Source organism: Littorina saxatilis, linkage group LG7, assembly GCF_037325665.1.
Source record: "Littorina saxatilis isolate snail1 linkage group LG7, US_GU_Lsax_2.0, whole genome shotgun sequence".
In the NCBI taxonomy this organism is placed as follows: Eukaryota; Metazoa; Mollusca; class Gastropoda; order Littorinimorpha; family Littorinidae; genus Littorina; species Littorina saxatilis.
Genome location: NC_090251.1, coordinates 32,079,626 through 32,100,709, shown reverse-complemented (window position 1 = coordinate 32,100,709; position 21,084 = coordinate 32,079,626). Strand labels below are relative to the sequence as shown.

General features: G+C 39.7%; 1 protein-coding gene and 1 long non-coding RNA gene across 19 annotated transcripts in view; one reads left to right on the top strand and one right to left on the bottom strand.

The window, feature by feature from the left end:
- LOC138971189 (troponin I-like) overlaps positions 1-21,084 on the top strand; it is a 106,066-nt gene that overhangs the window by 49,803 nt on the left and 35,179 nt on the right. For 7 of the 18 annotated variants that reach the window (XM_070343847.1, XM_070343854.1, XM_070343848.1 and 4 more), the window contains 2 exons: positions 13,708-13,783; positions 14,640-14,687. In XM_070343847.1, coding sequence (XP_070199948.1) covers positions 13,708-13,783; positions 14,640-14,687 — 124 coding nt within the window. Of the gene's footprint in view, positions 1-12,328; positions 12,404-13,707; positions 13,784-14,639; positions 14,688-21,084 lie in introns of all 18 variants that reach the window. The other 11 variants (XM_070343846.1, XM_070343839.1, XM_070343840.1 and 8 more) reach the window with 3 other exon arrangements.
- The window catches only part of LOC138971193 (uncharacterized), a 666,631-nt gene continuing 651,031 nt past the window's right edge, over positions 5,485-21,084 (bottom strand). Inside the window, exon 3 of the long non-coding RNA XR_011457195.1 lies at positions 5,485-6,372. This is a non-coding gene — a long non-coding RNA (uncharacterized lncRNA). The remainder of the gene's footprint in view (positions 6,373-21,084) is intronic.

Genomic DNA, 21,084 nt, shown 5'->3' with positions numbered 1-21,084 from the left:
GAATAGAGATATAGAAAAGCGTGCTATCCTCCTCAGCGCAACCGCTACCGCGCTTTTCTGGATTGTTAATTTCACTGCCTTTGCCACGAGCGGTGGACAGACGATGCTACGAGTGTACGGTCTTGCGGAAAAAATGCAATGCGTTCAGTTTCATTATGTGAGTTCGACTGAGCTTGACTAAATGTTGTATTTTCGCCTTACGCGACTTGTTATTTTATTATTTCACAAAACTATGTAAACAAAAAAAACAAAAAAGAGAAAGAGAGAGAGAGAGAGAGAGAGAGAGAGAGAGAGAGAGAGAGAGAGAGAGAGAGAGAGAGAGAAGGGGACAGACAGACAGACAGACAGACAGACAGACAGACAGACAGACAGACAGACAGACAAGACAGACAGAGACAGACAAACAAAGACAGAGAGCGCAGTAGCTCAAGTTTATTGCAAGGTCAAATATATATATATGATTACGAAAACTCTGGTCAAGTAAGCCTTGAGGTTTTTCTTCTCAATCATGAATCAGCTTTAAGCTTTCCCTGGGGCTAGGATATAAATGCACTCAGAGTGCACTAATAATCTTTTCTTCAGCGCACAAAATGGGAAACGGTTGAATACGCAAATGCGAAAGCAAAACTGATAAATACGCAACTCAAAACATCAGAGATGATGCTGGGACTTATTTTCTTCGGTAGAGTTACCAAAAATGGCCATACAAAAGTCGGCAATTTTCCAAGTTAAAGGCAGTTCTCAAATCCCCTATCCCCGATCGTGAAAAAAATAAGTTCGGCAGATGTGCCTCAACAACGGCAACGTTTTCGGCGATTTGAAAGACGATTCGGCGTGTCAAACGACATCTCTGAATGTTAGATATTTGCCTGTGTTACGGGCTACAGTTAAGATGAGCTTGTCATTTTTGAGTAGCTGCCAAACGATCCCCTCTTTTCGTTATTTTCATAAACCAGCCTCAGCATGACTCCTTCACCGATGCGGCTGCGTAAACATTTTACGCACCAATGTCTTACGTGTGGGGAAAATGTTACATCTTTAAAGAGGTTGTATCCACCCACATTTCTAAAAAAGAAAAAATATGGAAGAGTTCTCATTGATAGTTCTTTGGGTTCCCTAAAGTATGAAATTAATTGAATGGTATGAATAAGATGTTTACAGGTTTTGCACCAAAAGCGACTCAAAACGAAGAGTTAAAAGCTTTCCAATCAAATGTTTTGCACATAAAAAAAGTTTTCGCTTTTGAGGCTTGTTTTTGTTGAGTCATCGTTAATCATAAAATGTGGGCACATTCAACCGTTACCCTCGCTGGACACTGCTAGCTTTTTTTAAATATTTTTTTTATACAAGAATGGATGATCTCTCTGTACTATAACCTACTAATTCGTGAGTTCTGCCGGAAAGAATATTGCCGCTTTCACGATACCTTCCTTCTCGTGTATACCAATGTAAATCAGCACCGATCCATCTAGGCTTTTACATGCGCTCAGGGCATCCTTCCATTTGGACACATACCAAAATGCAACAGCCTTGCTGCTTTCTGTAGAGTGGTTTTTTTTATGAAACAATTTCGCAGTCATAGAGGTCAGTTACGAATCTAAATCAGAAAAAAACAAAAACAAACAAAAAAGAAATCTTTTCCAGATGTGCACAGAAAGCAGCAATGGTATAGATTTATGTGCGCGTTAAAGTGGAAAAAATGCTCTTATTCCACGTAAACGCCAGATCAGATCTTTGTTGATTTACAAGAGGTTCACACGAGATCGAGGAAAGTATCTTTAACACGGGGGAAGAGGTTGCATGGCAGGGTGTTGTTTAGTCAACCGTGTTTTTCTTTTCTTTCTTTCTTCTCTTTCTCTTTCTCTCTCTCTCTGCTCTTTCTTTGCTCTCTTCTCAACCGTGTTCACACCTTGCAAACTTACTTAGGCTACTATTAGCTTACATCGTTTGCTGCCAAGACTTGAGCTGTGCGTGTCTCTGATGCTTTAGCCTTCCGTCTGTTCGACCCTGGTTGGTTCGATCGTGCTTGTCAGTTTTCTGGGTTCTCTTCCTCTGCTGACTGCGCAGAAGGTGTACAGTCTTTTGTCTCACGTTCCCCATCAGTCTCTGTTGGATTTATCTTCGACAAGGATCTGTGGCGTTTGTGGTGTGAAGGTCGGTTGAACATTCCGTGGAATATTGATGGTGTACATTTAGTGGTTTCTGTTCGTTTCTATTCGTATAGTTGTTGTTGATTTTATTACCTCTTCATTTCTGTACTGTAGCTATTTTTGTTTTGTCTGAAACCGCTTTCTCCATTTTTCCCCCCACAACGTTTTGTTTTACAGTCATTTTGTTTGGATGCTGTCTAACTTATTGTGTAGACTGCGTGGGAGTTTGACTTTGTGCCAAGACAAATTCAGTTGAGAACAAGTTTTAGTGTTTGGTGGCAAATGGATAACACATATACTTGTTTCTAAGTGAGTTCCTCGTGACCTTCGGAAATCTCCAACTGTCTCTTTGTCACTGTTTTGCATGTGCTTTCGTAGTATACATCAGATGACAATTTCAAAGTGACTATTTATTTGTCTACCCTTTCTCTACGGTTCATCAGGGACGTTTTCATCCCGCACCGAAGAATTAGTCTCTCAAGGGAGAGAAGAAAACTAAGGTAAAATAAAAACAAACAAACAAAACAAGTAGCCTACAGCAACATAAACAAATCAACTAAATGAGCCCGTTTAAGTTGCCATTTGATGCTGGAGAGCTGTTTTACTTTTAGCTATTTTCCCTTGAGAAAATATTTTATTTCCCCCCTGAAAGTTTTAGACTGGGATTACAGCCAAGGGTAGATATTTATTTAATATAAAGTTACGGTCGTTAGAGCGCGAATCAATATTTTAGTTACCAAGGCAGAGACAAAGACATTACACGGAGGGAACAGCATATTATGCGTTCGTTTTGTCCAAAATGTCAAAGGGATCTTCGAATATAATCGCTGTCGCGGATCGGTGCTTGCCGTACACAGTGCATGTTAGGAATTACTACCATAGTTATAATTGTCGTTCGGTAGCTCTAACCAGGGGCGGACGAGGGGGGTGCACAGGGTGCAGGTGCACCCCCCCTCCAGCAAAAATAAAAATAAAAGTTTGGAAAGCTGATTCTATGACCATTTATAAGTTCAAATGGCACCAGATGGCACCATTTTGCTTCTTTGGGCCAAACATTTTTCCGGGGGGGCATGCCCCCGGACCCCCTAGCAAATTCAGGCGCTTCGCACCCATCACATTCACTTTCGATTCAAAGTGCACCCCCCCTTACAAAGCAACTGATCCGCCCCTGCTAACAGTTTAGAATGTGTTATCGTTAGCCTTTCGGTAGTTTTAACCGTTTAATAATGATAATAAAGCATTCTTCTATAGCGCGATTCACCGCCAGATAACAGTCTCATAGCGCTTCACAAATGCATCATACAATACAAGCATTAATAGTTAAAGGCACAGTAAGCCTCCCTTAAACCATCACAGATACTGTCAGGCTTTTACACACAGGACAAACACCCTTCCATTTGAACGCTCACCAAACGGGAACATCCTAGGTGCCCTCCGTAAAGAGTGAGCAATTTTCAAAGAATTTATTTTTGCGTGGTTTATCTTACCCCTGAGCCATCGTGAACCCGTGTGATCAAGTTTCCCTCTTCACAATGTAGTCGTCAGTTAGTAATTTGAATGCGACTCGTTGTGAGCTTATCTGCAATAGCACGTTATTAAGTACCTCTGACTATGCACGAAAGAAACGGCTGTGGTTCACTCTAGCGATGGCTTTTGACTGTTCAGAGGAACTGGCGATAGGTATAAACCGTCGTCTGCTACGAGAACCACGACCTTGCGTGACCCTGCTTCCGGGCTTTTCTTTTTTCAAACTTTCAAAACTTCGAATTGTACTGATCTTGTCTTGATGAAAAAAAAATCTTTTATGATTTAAGAATGTTTGTGTAACAAGCTTTCAATTTATTATTTGGATTTTAAAAGTTAGGTCTAGCGCCAAAACGCACCACGGTCCGATTGTCTCTGACACTCTCTCCGCAAAATTAATTCTTTGAAAATTGCTCGCTCTTTACGTAGGGCACCTAGGATGTTCCCGTTTGGTGAGCGTTCAAATGGAATGGTGTTTGTACTGTGTGTAAAAGCCTGACAGTATCTGTGATGGTTTACGGGAGGCTTACTGTGCCTTTAACATTTTATAAACAACAACCAGATACATACACTGAGCCCAAAAAGTTAAGGATATTTTTTCAGTGGTATAGCCCAGATGTTAAACAGCAGTTTTTTGTCAGAAATATACGTGTATTTGAAGATCAGTCTTTCTTCTGCTCAAAAATGTGTTTCTGGAATCTGAGCAATATGTGGGTATGACGTCAGAGGTTCGTGACCACACCTACCCTCAAAAATGGCGTTTTTTGACGGCATGATTCACTTTCAACCGTCAAAACAGTAACTTAAACTGAATGATATTTTACATTTTTTACACCAAAAAGTTTAGTTGGTGTCCTACCTAACAAGTCATACACATTTCGTTCAAATCCGCCGCGCTGTCAGGCTGATCCAACGTTTTTAAGCAGAAGAAAGACTGATCTTCAAATACACGTATATTTCTGACCAAAAAAACTGCCGTTTAATTACATCTGGGGTATACCACTGAAAAAATATCCTTAACTTTTTGGGCTCAGTGTATGATACTCTAGAAGGTTTAAAAACAACCAATCAACAAGCAAGCTTATCATTCGGCACAGAAAGTGTTATACTAATATTTGCATGACGTTTGGTATGTTTAACCGTTTAGAAAATGTTTTCTGGTATTGAGTTCACACTGATCATCAACAAAATAAACATGATTAGGCACACACACAAAAAAGTCTGTTTACGGTAACATAGGGTCGGTAGGTCGGGATTTTTTATTTTTATTTATTTTTTCCAAAAAAACAAATGTTAAAGTTATTTTGCCCAAAAACAGATTTTTTTTTTCTTTTTTTCCAAAACGCCAAAAAAAAGTCTAGGGTCGCGCAAAAAAATAGGGTCGGTCGGGATACCGTAAACAGACTATATTGTTTTTTTGGCCTTACCGCATAAGACACAATTAATGCTTTGAACAAACTTTGCATCTGAAACGTTCCGTCGTCCTCTTACTGCATTACATTCTATAATATGAAAGGAAACCCTTTTGTCCGATTTGCCTGACCTGATTTGCATCCTTTTATACGATTTACTTTGCAATGTTTTTGCATGTTTTCGCATGATTTGCATGTTTTTGCATGTATTTGTACTTTGCATGTACCCTTGCTGCATGTTGCTTCTTGTCACGCATGCGCAGAGTGCCGGGAACGATGAGCAAAACGGAGATTTTCGACGCTCATTGACGCTCGTCTACAAGAGAGACGTCTTGAACGTCAGCGTCTCAAAGAGTACGTCACTCAGCGTCATTATGACGTTGATTTGTCTATTAGTGGGGCTCGTATGTTGCAGACGCACTCATAAATCATTCACATCTTGCAACAAACATCATACTTTGTGATATTGTTCTTTATAATTATTTAAGGGATTTCAGATACAGAGCCACTTCAGAAATCGGTTTTTTTTTGGTCTTTGATAGGGAATAAAAGGCTGCATTTACAGCAGACGAAATTCGTACCAAAAGCGCTCAGCAGTAAATATTCCCAACTCAGCAAATGTAAAATTCAATGGTTTTCCATGCACCAGAAGTTGTCTGCTGATAACACATGCATGACATAAATACTCTCATGGGTATTTTTGTGTTCTGGTATTTAATTTGATCGTTTTTAGAATTTTATATATCCGCAGCATGAAAATTCAAGATGGCGGCCTCCGCAACATTGCGTGTTTTGATTTGAGCGAAAACAACGTTTCTGAAGGTAAGTTTTCAAGAATACGCATCCATTCACCAATGTCACATCATTTTACTGTTTAATTCTCCCCTGGGGTCTGTTATTCATCGGGTGAAGCGCTGAAATGCAGAGACTTTGTTTAATCTTGCAATAGCTCATCAGCTGGATTGTGATGCTGATAGATCTAGATCTATCTGTTGATTACAAGTAAGGAAATCATGATCGCCACGCTGGTGATTTTAAACAGATTAAACGAACTTTGAATAAAGGGCGAGGAGAAAGAGATTGTTCATGGTATAATAAATGATTAGTCCTGCCTACGTTAAGGACTTCCATAAGGTGGGGAGGGGTTGAGTCAAAAACTGAGTGAGGGTAGGCCAGATAGTAGGATGACCAGCTGGAGATAAAAACACTCCACTCCCCATGTCTTTACAGTGTTGTGATCAAACTTTCAAAGACGGTAGGTAACAGACAAAAGCATACAGTGTATGCTAATCAAATGAGATAAGTGGTTTTGAAAAATGAAGAGGTACCGCTCTTTGAGTTTTACAATTTTGGTTTGTTGCTTGTTTCTCATCCTTTTGCTTATTTTAAGTTGACCGTGCATTGGTGTGAATTTTATTTTTACAGGATATATACAAGAGTTACACCACATGCCGGTTCCTGGGAACAAGCGTTCTGCATTTATTCCGGTGCCACAGAAGGGAGCCGATTTCACTGGTAGTAGTACTACTGTATCAAGGTTTGTTACCTAATACATCTTAACAGTAAGATATTTTTATTTTTATTAATTGGAACATGTTTGCACATCATTTGTAAGCGACCTCTGTGAATTGGATGGGTTTAACGTACGAACCCTCACTATGGTCAACATTCTGTTAGCGACTGTTTGAAGCGAATAAATGTAGCGGTCAGAAAGATTCCAGAATCAGTTGGGTCACTGGAAACTGTGTTTGTTTGTTTTTTAACCTGAAACAGTAAGAATTATACGAATTCATGAAATACAATTTTCTTTCATTTTGGTCTGTTGTGTGAAGACTTGCTAACCCGGCTTTGATCGACTCTCTGAGATAGTAAACATTATTCAAATACATTCAAATCAGTAAAAATGTCACTTTTCATCTTTTGTGTGAAGGGTACCCCAGGCTGATTTCCTGCACCATGGATGTAGAGGAGGCCAGACAGTCTGCTTCTCATTCCAGCTGTGTTGCGTTTTTTTCTGCTCGTGAAGTGTATCGCCACATTGCCAAAGCCATTGGCCAAGAGAAGTCACCCTGTCTGCCCATTTTGCATAGCCTTACAGGCTGTGACACTATGTCGTTCTTCAATGGTATTGGGGAATCAGAAGGCTTGGGAAGTATGGCAAGCATTTGAAGACGTCACTCAAACTTTCTTCAGGTTGTCTGCTCCTCTTTGTAAGCTGAGTACCACTGACAGGGCAGCACAAGAGCTTTTTGGTGTACATTTGTAGGACAAAACCAGCAACGTACTGGGTGTAAACAGTGCTAGACGGTACCTCTTCAGTAAAAAGAGCTGCCAAATTGACCATAATCCCCTTACAAGTGAGGTGCTGCTGCAGGACATGAGATTGAGAAGAGCCATCTACCTATTAGACTTCCAAACTCTGTGGGCTGGCAGTTCAAGGCTGGAAAGTGGGAGTCATTCTGGACGAGCTTTCAAGAGGTATCCAGCGTGTGCCGAGAACTCATGAGGTGTGCCTGCAAGAAGAGCTGTACAACAAAACGCTGCAAATGCTGCTAAGAAGGACTGCAGAGCACAGCTCTCTGCAAATGTGCTTGCATGCCTGTGAAAACTGTCAGCATCTAAACTGTGCAAAAATATTATTGCACCCATTTTCATACCCCAACTCAAACTTTTATTCCTGTGTCATTTTATTCAAACTGTTTATGCCATTAAAGGCTCGCATCTTCGCTATCTGGCACATTTTTTTTTAACATCACCATTTACGCCGTCAAAATAAGGATACCTTGACGTGACAAAGAGATGTGACAAAAACTTCGGGTACCTTTTAAAAAACCGACGACAATTCCTGAGGCACAACTGGGTCACTGTTGTATACGAAGAGAAAGTCAACTTGATTATCCATCCAGAACAGGTTGTTTTATTTCGCCATCTTGCATATTTCTAGTGTTGTGCCATTGTACCTACTGATGTATGTGTCGATCTCACGGATGAGATGTTTATGTGTCAAATTTGAGGGATACCCAAGTCAACTAAAATCCATGTATTTTAGCAATGACCAAGTGGGTTGCGTTGAAACTTTCAGGAATGTGTGTCTACGCACGAGGCATAGTTCAACCGTTTGAGTACACTTTCAAATCTTCACGAAATAATATTTTAAAAACTGCCACAGGTTTGTTGACTTACATCCCACATATTTTTGACTTCGCATGTATATATATGACAGATGGTTGTTTCAAGTACTGCCAAAGTTTCTTTTGAGTATAGACACTTGCCGGAATGTGCTAGTTGTGTAAACACATGAGAACAAACAACTTTTTCGAAATACAGCGATTATGAATTTTAGTCGACTTTTGAGTTGATACATTACATTTTTATCAGTTTTATTTTGGGGGTACCCTTATTTGGGCGGCGGTCAAATAACCCATGTAAAGGCCACCTTTTATCTTAAAAGTGTTCCAGTTAGCCAAGTTGAGTGCCCTCAATAGCATACTTTGAATATAACAGCACAGGAATGAATGTTTTCGTTTTGGTATGAAAATTGGTGCAATATATTTATTTTTGCACAGTTTAGGTAATCCACAAATTCTTCAACCCTGCCACCCACACCGTCCAATCATTCTCAGCACCAACAATACATGTATTGTTTGTTTAAAAATGTGTTTGTGTTAGTTTCTATTGCAAGAGAATGTCTTGTAGCATCAAAAATGCCTAAATACCCTTTTATTGGCGGCCATTTTGAAAATTGTAAAAAAACTACTGATTTCTTAATTTTTTCACGGTGGCTCTGTATCAGGTTTTGTTAAGCAAAAGCAAATGTCCATTTACGCCAAATTTGCTGTTAATCACATGAAGTGAAATATGCCTAACATACCCAACCGTTTATACTGGCGGCCATTTTGAAAAATTGTTTAAAAACTACCCATTTTTTATTTTTCGCGATGGCTCTGTATCAGGTTTTGTTAAGCACATAAAACTCTTCATATTTGCTTAATTTGGTGTTTGTTGCATGATTTGAATGATTTTGCAACATAGGAGCCCCACTATATAGACACAGCTCTGCTTTAACTATCCTTTGGTTTGTTAGTTCTGACTTGTCTGTTTGTGTGACTGGCTGGCTGACTAACTGGCTGGCTGGCCGCTGGCTGGCTTGCTTGCTGGTCGGTTCTGCGTGCTTGTTCATTGGTGGGTCCTAATTTGCTAATGCTAGTAGCGTGTACATGTTGCTCCACCAACACACTGCACGCTGCTGTACATATTCATTTCTAAACATCGTGCATCACAACTGCCGTGTTATCTTTCACATCATTACCGCCATCTCCCGTTCCTCCTACCTACAATTTAGTCTACAGCCTAACAGCACGCACAACAAACAAACACACAAACAAACAAGAAATCAAGGCGGCAAACAAACAAACAAACACAAAAAATAACAGCAAGTGTGTCACGTTCGGTATATCACAAAAGGTGATTATGAACGGTTAGTTACTGCTAACTAACTAACCACACAACGATCTACTCTCGCAGTCATACAAATAGATAGAATCAACAAAAGTATAAGTTTCAGACGCCTGTTTATATACTATCTCGCCACCTCCCTCGAGACTTCACTCCAAAAGATGTTTTACGTTCAAAACGTAAAAATAGGTCACTGACAAAAATGCCAGTTAAAGTTTAGAAAATGATAATAACACGCTGATCCCGTGTATAGATAGGAAAGATAGCCGGTTATGCAAAAGCGCTGGTTAAATGCAGGTGTCACACACCCCACGTTGTCACCACTCAAATATAATCACAAATATAAAAGATGACTCGGTGGTAAGAAGGGCGCAATGACATGGCACACTTAGCTTTTTGCCACTGAGTGGGCGACCCGTGAATAGTCTATCTCCACAACTGCTCCGTTGACTGTAGTGCTGGTTGGCGTCTAACGAAGCAGGGAATAGTGGAGATATCAGGCGCCTCACTCAGTCGCTGAAGGTCCTCCCCGTAGTTACCATAAATGGTAAGAAATGTAGAATGGTGGGACAACAACAGCGACAGCAAACCACCAGAACACCAGGTTACAGCATACAGAAGTCCCGGCTACCGCATACCCGCAACACCGCAGACATAGGTAGATAGGTAAGAAGTAGGTAGGAAGGCTGCAACAAAAAGCATCGGTGCACTAAACATGCCACGCTACCCTTCACACTCCACCTTTAAACATGTCACCCTTCTATATTTCATAGAGCACGTGGGCCTGCATAAACGAACTTTTACAACATCAAATCAGCTATTTTCCTTCCTTCTCTCCGTATCTGCAAAAACCATATACAGATTATTATTTTAGCATCACAAAGAGCAAATTATGCGCTCACCTGGAAAGAACAACAGAGAGTATTTCATTCCACAAACACAGACTCGTCAACCGCGTTAAATAACGATTTATTACCTCAACAGCCTATGTAGGTAGCTCTCCTTTAAGCGAATCCGCTTCCTTTGTATGGCTATCGTCCGTCGACGACTTTTCTGCCATACCCCTCTTGCGCTGAATTCCTTTATGCGTTGGAAAATCCCCCCGCTCAGCCAAGAGTCACACCTGACGACCTTGTCGTCAAAATAACATGTAGACGGCAAAAAGTGGTCCCTTCTTGTCGTTCCCAGAAAGCCCTACTGTACTTGCAGAACGGCACGCTGTCATGAAATGGTATTTCACCAACGTGTTGTAGACCAACAAACTTCTGGGAACAAGAAACCTGTCCTTCTCTCTGGCCGTCAAATGTTGAAGTGCCCAGTTTCATGTCCTCACAAAACATCTGCTGAAGAGACATTAAACCCCAAAAACCAAACCAATCCTCACAAAACAACCTTGAAAATATCACGTGACTCCGCGTGTCACATATCCAGTTCAGTCACAGCCGATTTTGCCCAGACAGCAAAATCACCCACGTGGAACCCCTGCAAAACGAAATCCCCGTGGTGCGCTATGCTCTGTCAGCGGTTTCATACCGTCACCCCGACTCAAGCACAGGCGCTTTCCATCACAATTGGAGATAGGCACCCGTCAGAGTGTTCCTGTCTCAATCCATGTCACCAAACCGTGACAAAGTGGACGAACAAAACAAACAAACAAACAAACAAACAAACAAACAAACAAGCGGACAGACAAAAAAACAAACAAAGAAGCAAACAAACAAACAATTGTCAGTACTCCTGAGGCTTCGATTCATCTGGTTAATAATTCGGTTGGCCGCTGTCAGCGTGAGTTCGTCCCCACGTTCGGCGAGATATTTATTTCTCAGGGTCAACTTTGTGTGCAGACTCTCCTCGGTGTCCGAACACCCCCGCGTGTACACGCAAGTACAAGATCAAGTGCGCACGAAAAAGATCCTGTAATCCATGTCAGAGTTCGGTGGGTTATAGAAACACGAAAATAGCCAGCATGCTTCCTCCGAAAGCGGCGTATGGCTGCCTAAATGGCAGGGAATAAACGGTCATACACGTAAAAGCCGTGGGAGTTTCAGCCCATGAACGAACAAACAAACAAACAATCTGGTTAATAAACTTATGTTACCACTGGCTTTGCATCTGGTCGAAGTAGGCACTTGCTCTGCTATTGAATGTGAAAACTAATTTTTCTTTCTTTGCTCATTGCATGAACACGGACGTTAACTTAGAAAAGAATGACGCTTTAGAAAATAACTGTCACCTTCGCAGGAATCCTAACATGCCTTTGATTGCTGCTGCATTTTGAAAAGATGAGAAATAGTTGTTTATGACATTTTTGTTTTCTCTTGTAAAGTTTAACGAATAATAAATGTGCACCGAATGGTTCAGTTCGGTACTTCACCAACTTTTCTGTCGTATTCATTTTAAAAACGCTTTTTTGAGTTTTCTAGATTCATTCATTTTAGTTTTGGATTTTGTTTGATCAGTGAGTTGCGGTATGGGTTTGAATGATGTCATGGTGTGTGGTTTTCAATTTTCGTTTTATTTGGTTAGTGTATGGTGGGTGTGTGTGTATGTGTTTTTTGTGTGTGACGGTTTGCGTGGGAGTTTTGTTTCTTTGTTTGTGTGGCTTGTTTCTTAGGTTTTTGCTTGTTTGTGTATGTTTCGTTTTTTGGTGAGTTTGGGTACTTCTTCTTGATTTTGTTTTCTTTTTGCACTGTTTTCTTGTGATGATTTTCATTTTGCTCCTGCTTGCATTGAATCCCACGTGTGCCCACCCAACCCTCCCTTGGTGTGCTGTGCTGTGCGCTATAGAGCCGATATGTCCGTCAACGGGGGCGACGATGACCTTGAACGCAGACGTCGGGAACGCCGGGAGGCCAGGCTGAGGTAGTGAATAAAGGAATGGTAACAAGACAAACCCAAAAAACAAAAAAAAAAAAAAAAGCAAAAACAAAATCCAAAAAACAACAACAACAACAACAACAACAAAACCCCCACTATTTTTTTACAGTTTAAGAATTAAAAAAAAAGAAGCAATTTTTCAAAGTTAAAGAATTAAAAAAAACAAAAACACAGAAACAAGAAGTTGGATAGTGCGATTTTGTCGCTGAACGCTATCCCCAGGGTTAGCAGCCCTAATTTCCTGGGAGGATTTCCCCAAGGGCAAACAGATTTGCCAAAAAAACAAATACTATATATCAAGTGCTACCTGATCTGCACAAAATGAATACATTCAATTTTAGCAAGAAAGTAGAGAAGAAAAAAACCTCCTGGAGACGAAATCTTTTAAATATGAGAACACATATGTTTATGAAGAATGAAACAATGTATCAAAATGAATGGAAGGGAAACACATCAAAAACGAAAGATCTTTATCAAAGAATGACAAAGAAAGCACGTGCAAAGAATAACACCGAAATACATATTCAAAAATATAAATAAATAACATGAATGCAAAAAATGACCTTGAAGACGCTGAGACAGATGAAGTCATTCAACAGATGTTAGAGAGAACAATTGTATTTGGAAGAGAAGGGCAATGTTTTGCAATAAGCGACTTACGGTAATGATAGAAAAACCAACCGCAACGGCAACCACGAACAACTTTAGATTAGTCAGATTAAAAATAAAAAAAGCTAAGCTGTTGGAGATGAGAAGATATGTGTACATGTGTACATGGATCAAAACATTCCAGTGTGAGTGATTAGCATGTGGCTTGATTTTTTTCCAACTAGAAATAATTTTTGAGTAAAAACTTTTGTGCTGATTTGTTTAGGCTAGACAGACGTGTTCGTTGATGTTTGTGTTGATGGTTTGATAGTGTTGTAGTGACGGTTTAGTGGTTTGTGTAAAGACTATGCTGTTTGACAGTAAAATAGCTGCCTACGCTGCTCTAACTTTAGTCTAGTGTCGAAAGGAATTTGGAGACTTTTTAACCCAAATGTATTATAATTCGTTTACTGTGAACTCGGTTCTATAATGGCTAAAGTTACACTTCGGTTAGAATGTGCAACTTTGTCATTTCAGACCACACCATTCACAATTTGTCGTTTTCGACTCATTTATTTTGATACCTGTAGTTTACATGTGGTGAACCATTTCTTGAATTCTTTCTGTAAAATGTCACGGTAAGAAATTCTGTAGTAGGTATTTCTTCAGTTCGATGAGAAAGACTATTTGCTTTTTTTTAGGGGTGACGCAGCTGAAGAAGAAACAACTTCTCGCAGAAGTCGTCGCAACAAAGGCGAGGACGAAGCACCAGCTGAGGTAATTACGATTTTTCTCTCATTTTTATTCCATGCACACCCTTGCAATGAAAAGTGCAAAGGGGCATCACTGGATGCAGGCTGCAAGAGTGACGCCCCTTTGTGGGTCCTATTTTAATTTTATCTCTTGAACTTTTCATTTACATTTTTATTTTGTCCCATTTTTGGCGTGTCTGCACATACGAGTGGTTTATGCAAGTGAACTAAAAGATCAACACTTTTGTTTTTTCCCTCTAACAAAGAACCTTTGATTTTTCATCGTTATAACAAAAATACTTTTTTTTTTATTAATGAATGATCATTCAGTTAAAGATTGACGTGTTTTAGCGAGGTAAAGTGAATGCAAGTTTTTTTTGGAGTTAATCAGTTATCTTCGCAGTTCTTATCTAACCCACATTTTATTTCGTTTTGATAGCTTTCCAATACAACAATCTCCTCAAAAAAGAAACGGATTGTATTGATTTTGACGTGTGCCATTTAACACGCATTTTTCATTCTGCTTTTATTTGGACAGAAATGTCAACTTTTGACTAGCCTTGCCAGTTCTGCGTGGCAGAAGATATATTTTCAGAAGCTAAAAATAAAAATGGGATAACACTCCAAAACTCAATTAATCTGCGAAAAGTTTGAATTTTTCGGGGCAACATAATGAAGATCAAAGGCAAGGCTAGTGTCACTTTTGTTTTTAGCACTGCGATCATCAAATCCGCACATGCACTTATTATTTGTACAACCTTTGGGTGAAATCGTCACTTCTTTTGTGAAAGGGTGACTCTCGTTTTGTGAAAGATTGACTCTCATTGTGTAAAATATTGACTTTCATTTTGCCGTGCTGTGCGCGCTGTCATTTTTTCCAGGAAGTTACAAGCACTCGTTCACGTCGGCGGCGAGGTGGTGACGATGAGGTATAGACGCTGTATAACCAATGCCTATGCATATGCAAATGTGTATATTTAATCCTGTATTTGTGCCTGATATAATACCATGTATATATCTGTCAACGTACTCACCATGCCGCTGCACCTTATATATAATCATACCTGTATTGTTAACCAATGTTCTTTCTCTTGTGGTGCAATCTTCGTGACAATGTTAAGCAACAAACTGTAATTGTTAAAACGTCCTGTTTCTAGTCCACACAAAGTCATGTGTTTTTAAAATTAATGGATCGGAGAATACAATACCCATAACTTAAATGGTAGTGCAAAAGACAAACTGCCTTATCTATACTGCGTAATGTAAAATATAACAGTCAGTTCTTATTTTCAAGGAATAATATGCGAGGACGCTTTGAATAGAAATTTTACATTTTCATTGTTGTCTGTGTCTCTATATTCTGAAAAGATAATGCGGGAAAACGATAAAGTTAATTTAGGCTTACATATTATCAATTTATTCCAAGTATGATGTGCACAGAACTTCCAGTTTGGTACAGCTTTGTTGCTTTCTCTTCTCTTCACATTAGTATTCAGAAAACTGGAACTACAAATTTGCATCGAATGTTACTGTAGATTGTTCTGCTTACTTAAAAAAAAGATTATAATTATGAGATCATTGTTTTATTTTTTTCTTCAATCTTTTCACGAATCCCTATATTTGGTCAAGTTAAAAAAAAAGCAAAATATTAATATAGGAATAGAATCTGCGAGACCCTTAGCTTATGCTTGGCATATTCAGGCCGTGTGCTTACAGTGAGCAGTATGGCAATTTTTATTTTATTTCTTTGTCATTTCCTTGTCCACAGAATCTTAGATAGTAATTAACCATTGTTCTTCGATTTAATTGTAAGCCGATATAGGATAGTGTGATTACTAGTGCCCATCTGGGGAAAAGCTTTGAAGAAAAGAATACACTGTCTTTAGCGATACCTTGTCTCCCTTGTAAACCATTTTGTAAGACAATTATAGATCTGCCAAGACTTTTACTTCAGATACTAGCATCTTCCATATGGACACATACCAAATATGAACCTTGTATGCAGAGTGTGAATAGTTTACTGCATTAATTTTGTAACAGACACTTAAATCAATCTGCTAAATTATTTCTATATAGCGAAAATTCCCCCTCTGGTCAAGAACTAAGCCTCCAGGTTGTCGATTTTTGGTATGAGTCCACGTGGGATTCGCTCTTTTCCAATGTAATATTCTGGCCACTAATGTGGAGGTGCACATCATCCATTACACGGGGAAAGGGATGTATTTAATGTCTTATCTTCCTACGTATTCTCCTTTTACGTGTTTTGTTCGTAGTCATCTGAGTGTAGAAAGGTAGCTCCTCTGACCTAACTTGCTGTTCCGGGGTCTTGATGTCTGTCTTGTTTACACTTCTGCTCAGTTCTGTGTTTAGTCCTGTGTAGTATTATGTGTACAAACCAGCGATATGTTGTGATGATACTTTGTGATAAATTCTACGCCCAATCTTTGCCGACCCCCCCCCCCCCCTCCTACTCCACCCCCTCCGTATGTTTTAGTGATTCTGCTGTGAGTGATGGTGTACAACTAGAATGTAGAATTTCCAACCGTTTGTGTGTACAAACTATTCATATGCCGTCATTAGCTGTGATAAATTCCAAATTGCCTCCCCCCCCCCCCCCCGCTCCTCTTCCGACACGCCCCCTTCTCTGTGTAAAGCCAAGTCCTATTCTATCCGACCAAGTCAGCCCAATGTGTGGTGGTTTTTTTTTACCCGGCTTTCTCGTAATTCTGTTGTGAGTGTTGGTGTACAACTGGACTGTAGATTTTGAAACCACGTTCCAAAGTCTCATCATCAGAGTGGTGTGACCATGTTTGCCCCGGATCTTCTTAAAAGTTGTTATGGCAGGTTTCACGGTAATCAGACTCTTTGATGTGTGTAAACTTTGCCTTGAAATTACTTGCTTACTGTGTTGATTTTCATCATTTTTTCTGCTTGGCATGAGTAAGTATGGTATTTGCAATACAAAAAAATAAATAAAAGCTAAAATGTTTGTGTTTAAGCAATTATTTGAGCGAGTTTTTCGAAGCGAACGTGTGAATCCTGACAGACACCATTTCCTTCTGTCACATGACCCCATCTCAAAGTGTGATTCAAGCAGACACGAAATATCTTACAAAACATATGATAATGGGGTTATTAATTCAATTAATACACAAGGTTAGTCTCTGACTAGATAAAATAGGGAAAAAATATCAAATGGGAGCATAAAACCGTTTCTGGAAAAATTTTCAATCGCCACCGAAAGTGTCTGTCAGTAAAAAAAACACGTGCTTTGTTTGCAAAGCAAAGCCTAATTTTACACATCGCGTGCTTTTGTCTGTTATTCTTGCTTGTGAACATCATTTTATTGATGTTCTTCACTGGAAAGCAGGTGTATCATCAACAGTATCACAAAATCGCAAAGAATGAACATTTTTGTTGTGATCCGACCGGTGTCTGTAGACGGAATCACACGTTCGGCAAACTTCGTTTTTAACGGAAATAACCGAGCCTTTCATCGGAAACGACGTTTCAACCGCTTCATATCGTCTGCAGGAAGAAAAAGAGGAATGCGATACCCAGTAAGTAAAACATTTAATCGTTTTTAGTGCCTTTTGATCAAGTTTTGTTGCGTCTGTCAGCAACGTTCGGCAACCCAACGTTCGGCACAGCGACGCGCGCATACGGATTTGCAGCATTTGCATTCGGAAAGTGAGGGATTTGTGAGTTCGTTTGCATAATTTCAATCGCTAGTAGGTTTTCCCTTCGTCTCCCATTGTTGTGTTTGCATGTTATTGGCATTTCATTGTGTAAATTGAAAGTTTGTGAGTAACAGTAGTACAATCTGTCGAACGTTGGCGACGCTGACAGACGCAAATATCGAACGTTGCCTTCAATGACAGAAGGGCTTGGCGATCATACTTTCGATTCGTAGGAACACAATATGGAGACAGCAATGTGCGCTCGTTACCACAACGGTCATGAACCGGTGTAACACGAAATTTTTACTCCACGAAAAATTGACTCCGGAGTAAACTTCCAGTAAAAATCTTGTACGAAAAAAGAACTCCACAAGGAACTAAATTTTTACTCCCCAAATATTTACTCCCAGTAAACATCTCGTACGAGAAACTTAGGGTCTACTCCTTCGTTTATAATTCGCGCAATATCCCATTTACGTGCAATCCCGTTTTGCCGCCGTCCCATTTTGGCGACATTTCACAAGCCAAGCGTCATCTTACTATCGCATCCCATTTTGGCGCAATCCCGTTTCGCCGCTATCCCATTTTTTTATTTTTTATTTTTTATTTTTACATTTAGTCAAGTTTTGACTAAAATAATGTTTTAACGTAGAGGGGGAATCGAGACGAGGGTCGTGGTGTATGTGTGTGTGTCTGTCTGTGCGTGTGTATGTGTGTGTGTGTAGAGCGATTCAGACCAAACTACTGGACCGATCTTTATGACATTTGACATGAGAGTTCCTGGGAATGATATCCCCGGACATTTTTTAATTTTTTTTTCGATAAATACCTTTGATGACGTCATATCCGGCTTTTTGTAAAAGTTGAGGCGGCAGTGTCACACCCTCATTTTTCAATCAAATTGATTGAAATTTTGGCCAAGCAATCTCTGACGAAGGTCGGACTTCGGTATTGCATTTCAATTTGGTGGCTTACAAATTAATTGATAACTTTGGTCATTGAAAACCTGAAAATTGTAAAAAAAAAAAATTTGTTTTTAAAACGATACAAATTTACATTCATCTTATTCTTCATCATTTTCTGATTCCAAAAACATATAAATATGTTATATTCGGATTAAAAACAAGCTCTGAAAATTAAAAATATAAAAATTATTATTAAAACAAAATTTCCGAAATCGATTTAAAAACAATTTCATCTTATTCCTTGTGGGTTCCTGATTCCAAAAACATATAGATGTGATATGTTTGGATTAAAAACACGCTCAGAAAGTTAAAAAGAATAGAGATAGAAAAGCGTGCTATCGATCCTTCTCAGCGCAACTACTACCCCGCTCTTCTTGTCAATGTCACTGCCTTTGCATCGAGCGGTGAACTGACGATGCTACGAGTATACGCTGTTGCTGTAAAAATGCAGTGAGTTCAGTTTCATTCTGTTAGTTCGACAGCTTGACTAAATGTTGTACATGAACAAAGTATGCAAACCAGATGATCCAGCGACGTCCTTCCCAATTTATGTCCAATGGACGTCTACCCACAACACGCCACTGGATGCCGCGTGGTCAGCCAACCATGTGGTGCCAGTCGTGAAAACCAGGTTCTTTGTCCCACAAAGAGACATTCAAGTTTGGGACTTTGTGACCGCTGACTTTGTCAGCATGGATGGAAAGGTGGAGAGATACAGGGCGGTGATCATCCCCAAGTCAACCCATTTCCCCGATGGGCCAGATCGAGAGGAGATTTGTGTGAAGTGTTTGCGCGCAAAAGACAATGAGAGATACTATGTCTTTCCTAATGTTGATGACATTTCATGCTTGCCAATGGCTCAGATAAAAAAAATCCCACCAACCAACCATGAACAACAGGGGGGATTACTTTTTTTGACATGTGATCAAGTCTCATTTGAGCGTTCACAGTGTTACCTGAGAATAGCACACCCCCTTGAATTGGGAACAAAGAAAAAGCGTTGTATATATGCATTTTTGAATGCTTTTCTAAAGTCATAAGTTCATTATTTGTGATTTTTTTTTTTATGGATTGTTTTGCTGAATACATGCAGTTAAGAAATTGACCCCGTTTTCAAATTTAGGGGGTAGGGTTGCCCTATAGCCCACGTATGTCTGTGTGACTGTGTCAAATATCAATCTACTCTGCGTACAAAATGTATATATGTTTGTTTTTCGATTTTAGAATGATTTCTTAAGCTGGCTATAACTTCTGAGGTCTACAGGAAACGATAAAGATAAAAAATGTACAAAATATAAGTAGCGTCCTTTATCTTACCATTGTTCTGATCAATGCTGTCCCTTTATTTGCAAGTTAACCATTTTTCTTAATGTGTTCAAGGAGTATGTTAAAAATTATTATCAATGGTTGCTTTAAACTGCACCTTTGGGCAGTTATTATGCACTAAAGTTGTAAAAGCATGTTTTGGGGGTTTTAGGATATAGCGTCTTGGAACGCCAATCATCTTGGAAATACGAATGTTCATATAATTTTTTTTACTGTTTTGGATAGATAAAAAGTTGAACTCTTGGTGCAAACTGTTTTTTGGTCCCTGTTTGACTATTTATTATTTTGGAATATTGTGTGTGAGGGGGAAACTGCAATCCTCAATATCATGAAACGTGCCTTATGTGTTGCGATTTGAGAGTGTTGGCATACAACTGGACTGCAGAGTTAGATGCCTTTTCCCAAGGTGTGAGGATGGTGTGCCAACATTTTCACCCGTCTTCTGATGTGTCGTGATTTTGTGAGTCTTGGTGTACCACTATACAGTAGTAAGTTCTAAACCTTTGTAAACGATCTGAGAGTGGTGTGTCCATATTCTCTTCGATTGTATGATGTGTTGTGTGGTCAGGGGCGGATCAGTTCATTTTATGGGGGGGCGGGGGTTTCCAAAAGTATATTGTGAAGATATGGGTGTGAAGGCGCGAAGCGCCGAGCCGACGGCGCAAAGCGCTTAGCTTGCTAGGGGGGTCCGGGGGCATGCCCCCCGGAAAATTTTGAAAAAAAGGATGCAAAATGGTGCAATCTGGTGCATTCTGAGTATGATCATTACCAGTTTTAGGCAGCAGATTTTGTCACTGATTAATACAAATTTTTTTTAATTTTTTTTGGCTGGGAGGGGGGGGGGGGGGTTCCGGAAACCCCAGAACCCCCCCCCCTCGTCCGCCCCTGGTGGTATTTATCGAATTGACCTTCTAGAAATCCCACCCCACCCCTACAATCGAATCAGAGGTCTCTTGACATTATTCTCCGTCGATTGTGTGATGTGTGGTAAATTTGTAATTTATAGATGATTGTATTAGTTACAGAAACCCACCCCATTCCCTCAGTCCACAGTCTGATGTCTCAAACTTTATTCTGCTTCGATTTTCTGATGTGTTGTGATGTGTAATTGTTAGATTTCTGATAGAACCCCACTTCATCTCCTCAACCCAGTCTCAAGTCACTATACCCCAACTTGGCAACTTTAAGCAATTGCAGTTACGCTTTTAATGTTAGTAAGTGGTATTTCAACGGGTTAGATTCGATGTACTTTTCATTACCTGAATGTGTACTCATTGTCTATTTTTAATGCTCTCATGCTACAGCTGCGCTTCAGTCAGTGCCATACGTTGTAGTTAGAAGCATGTTAGAACTGT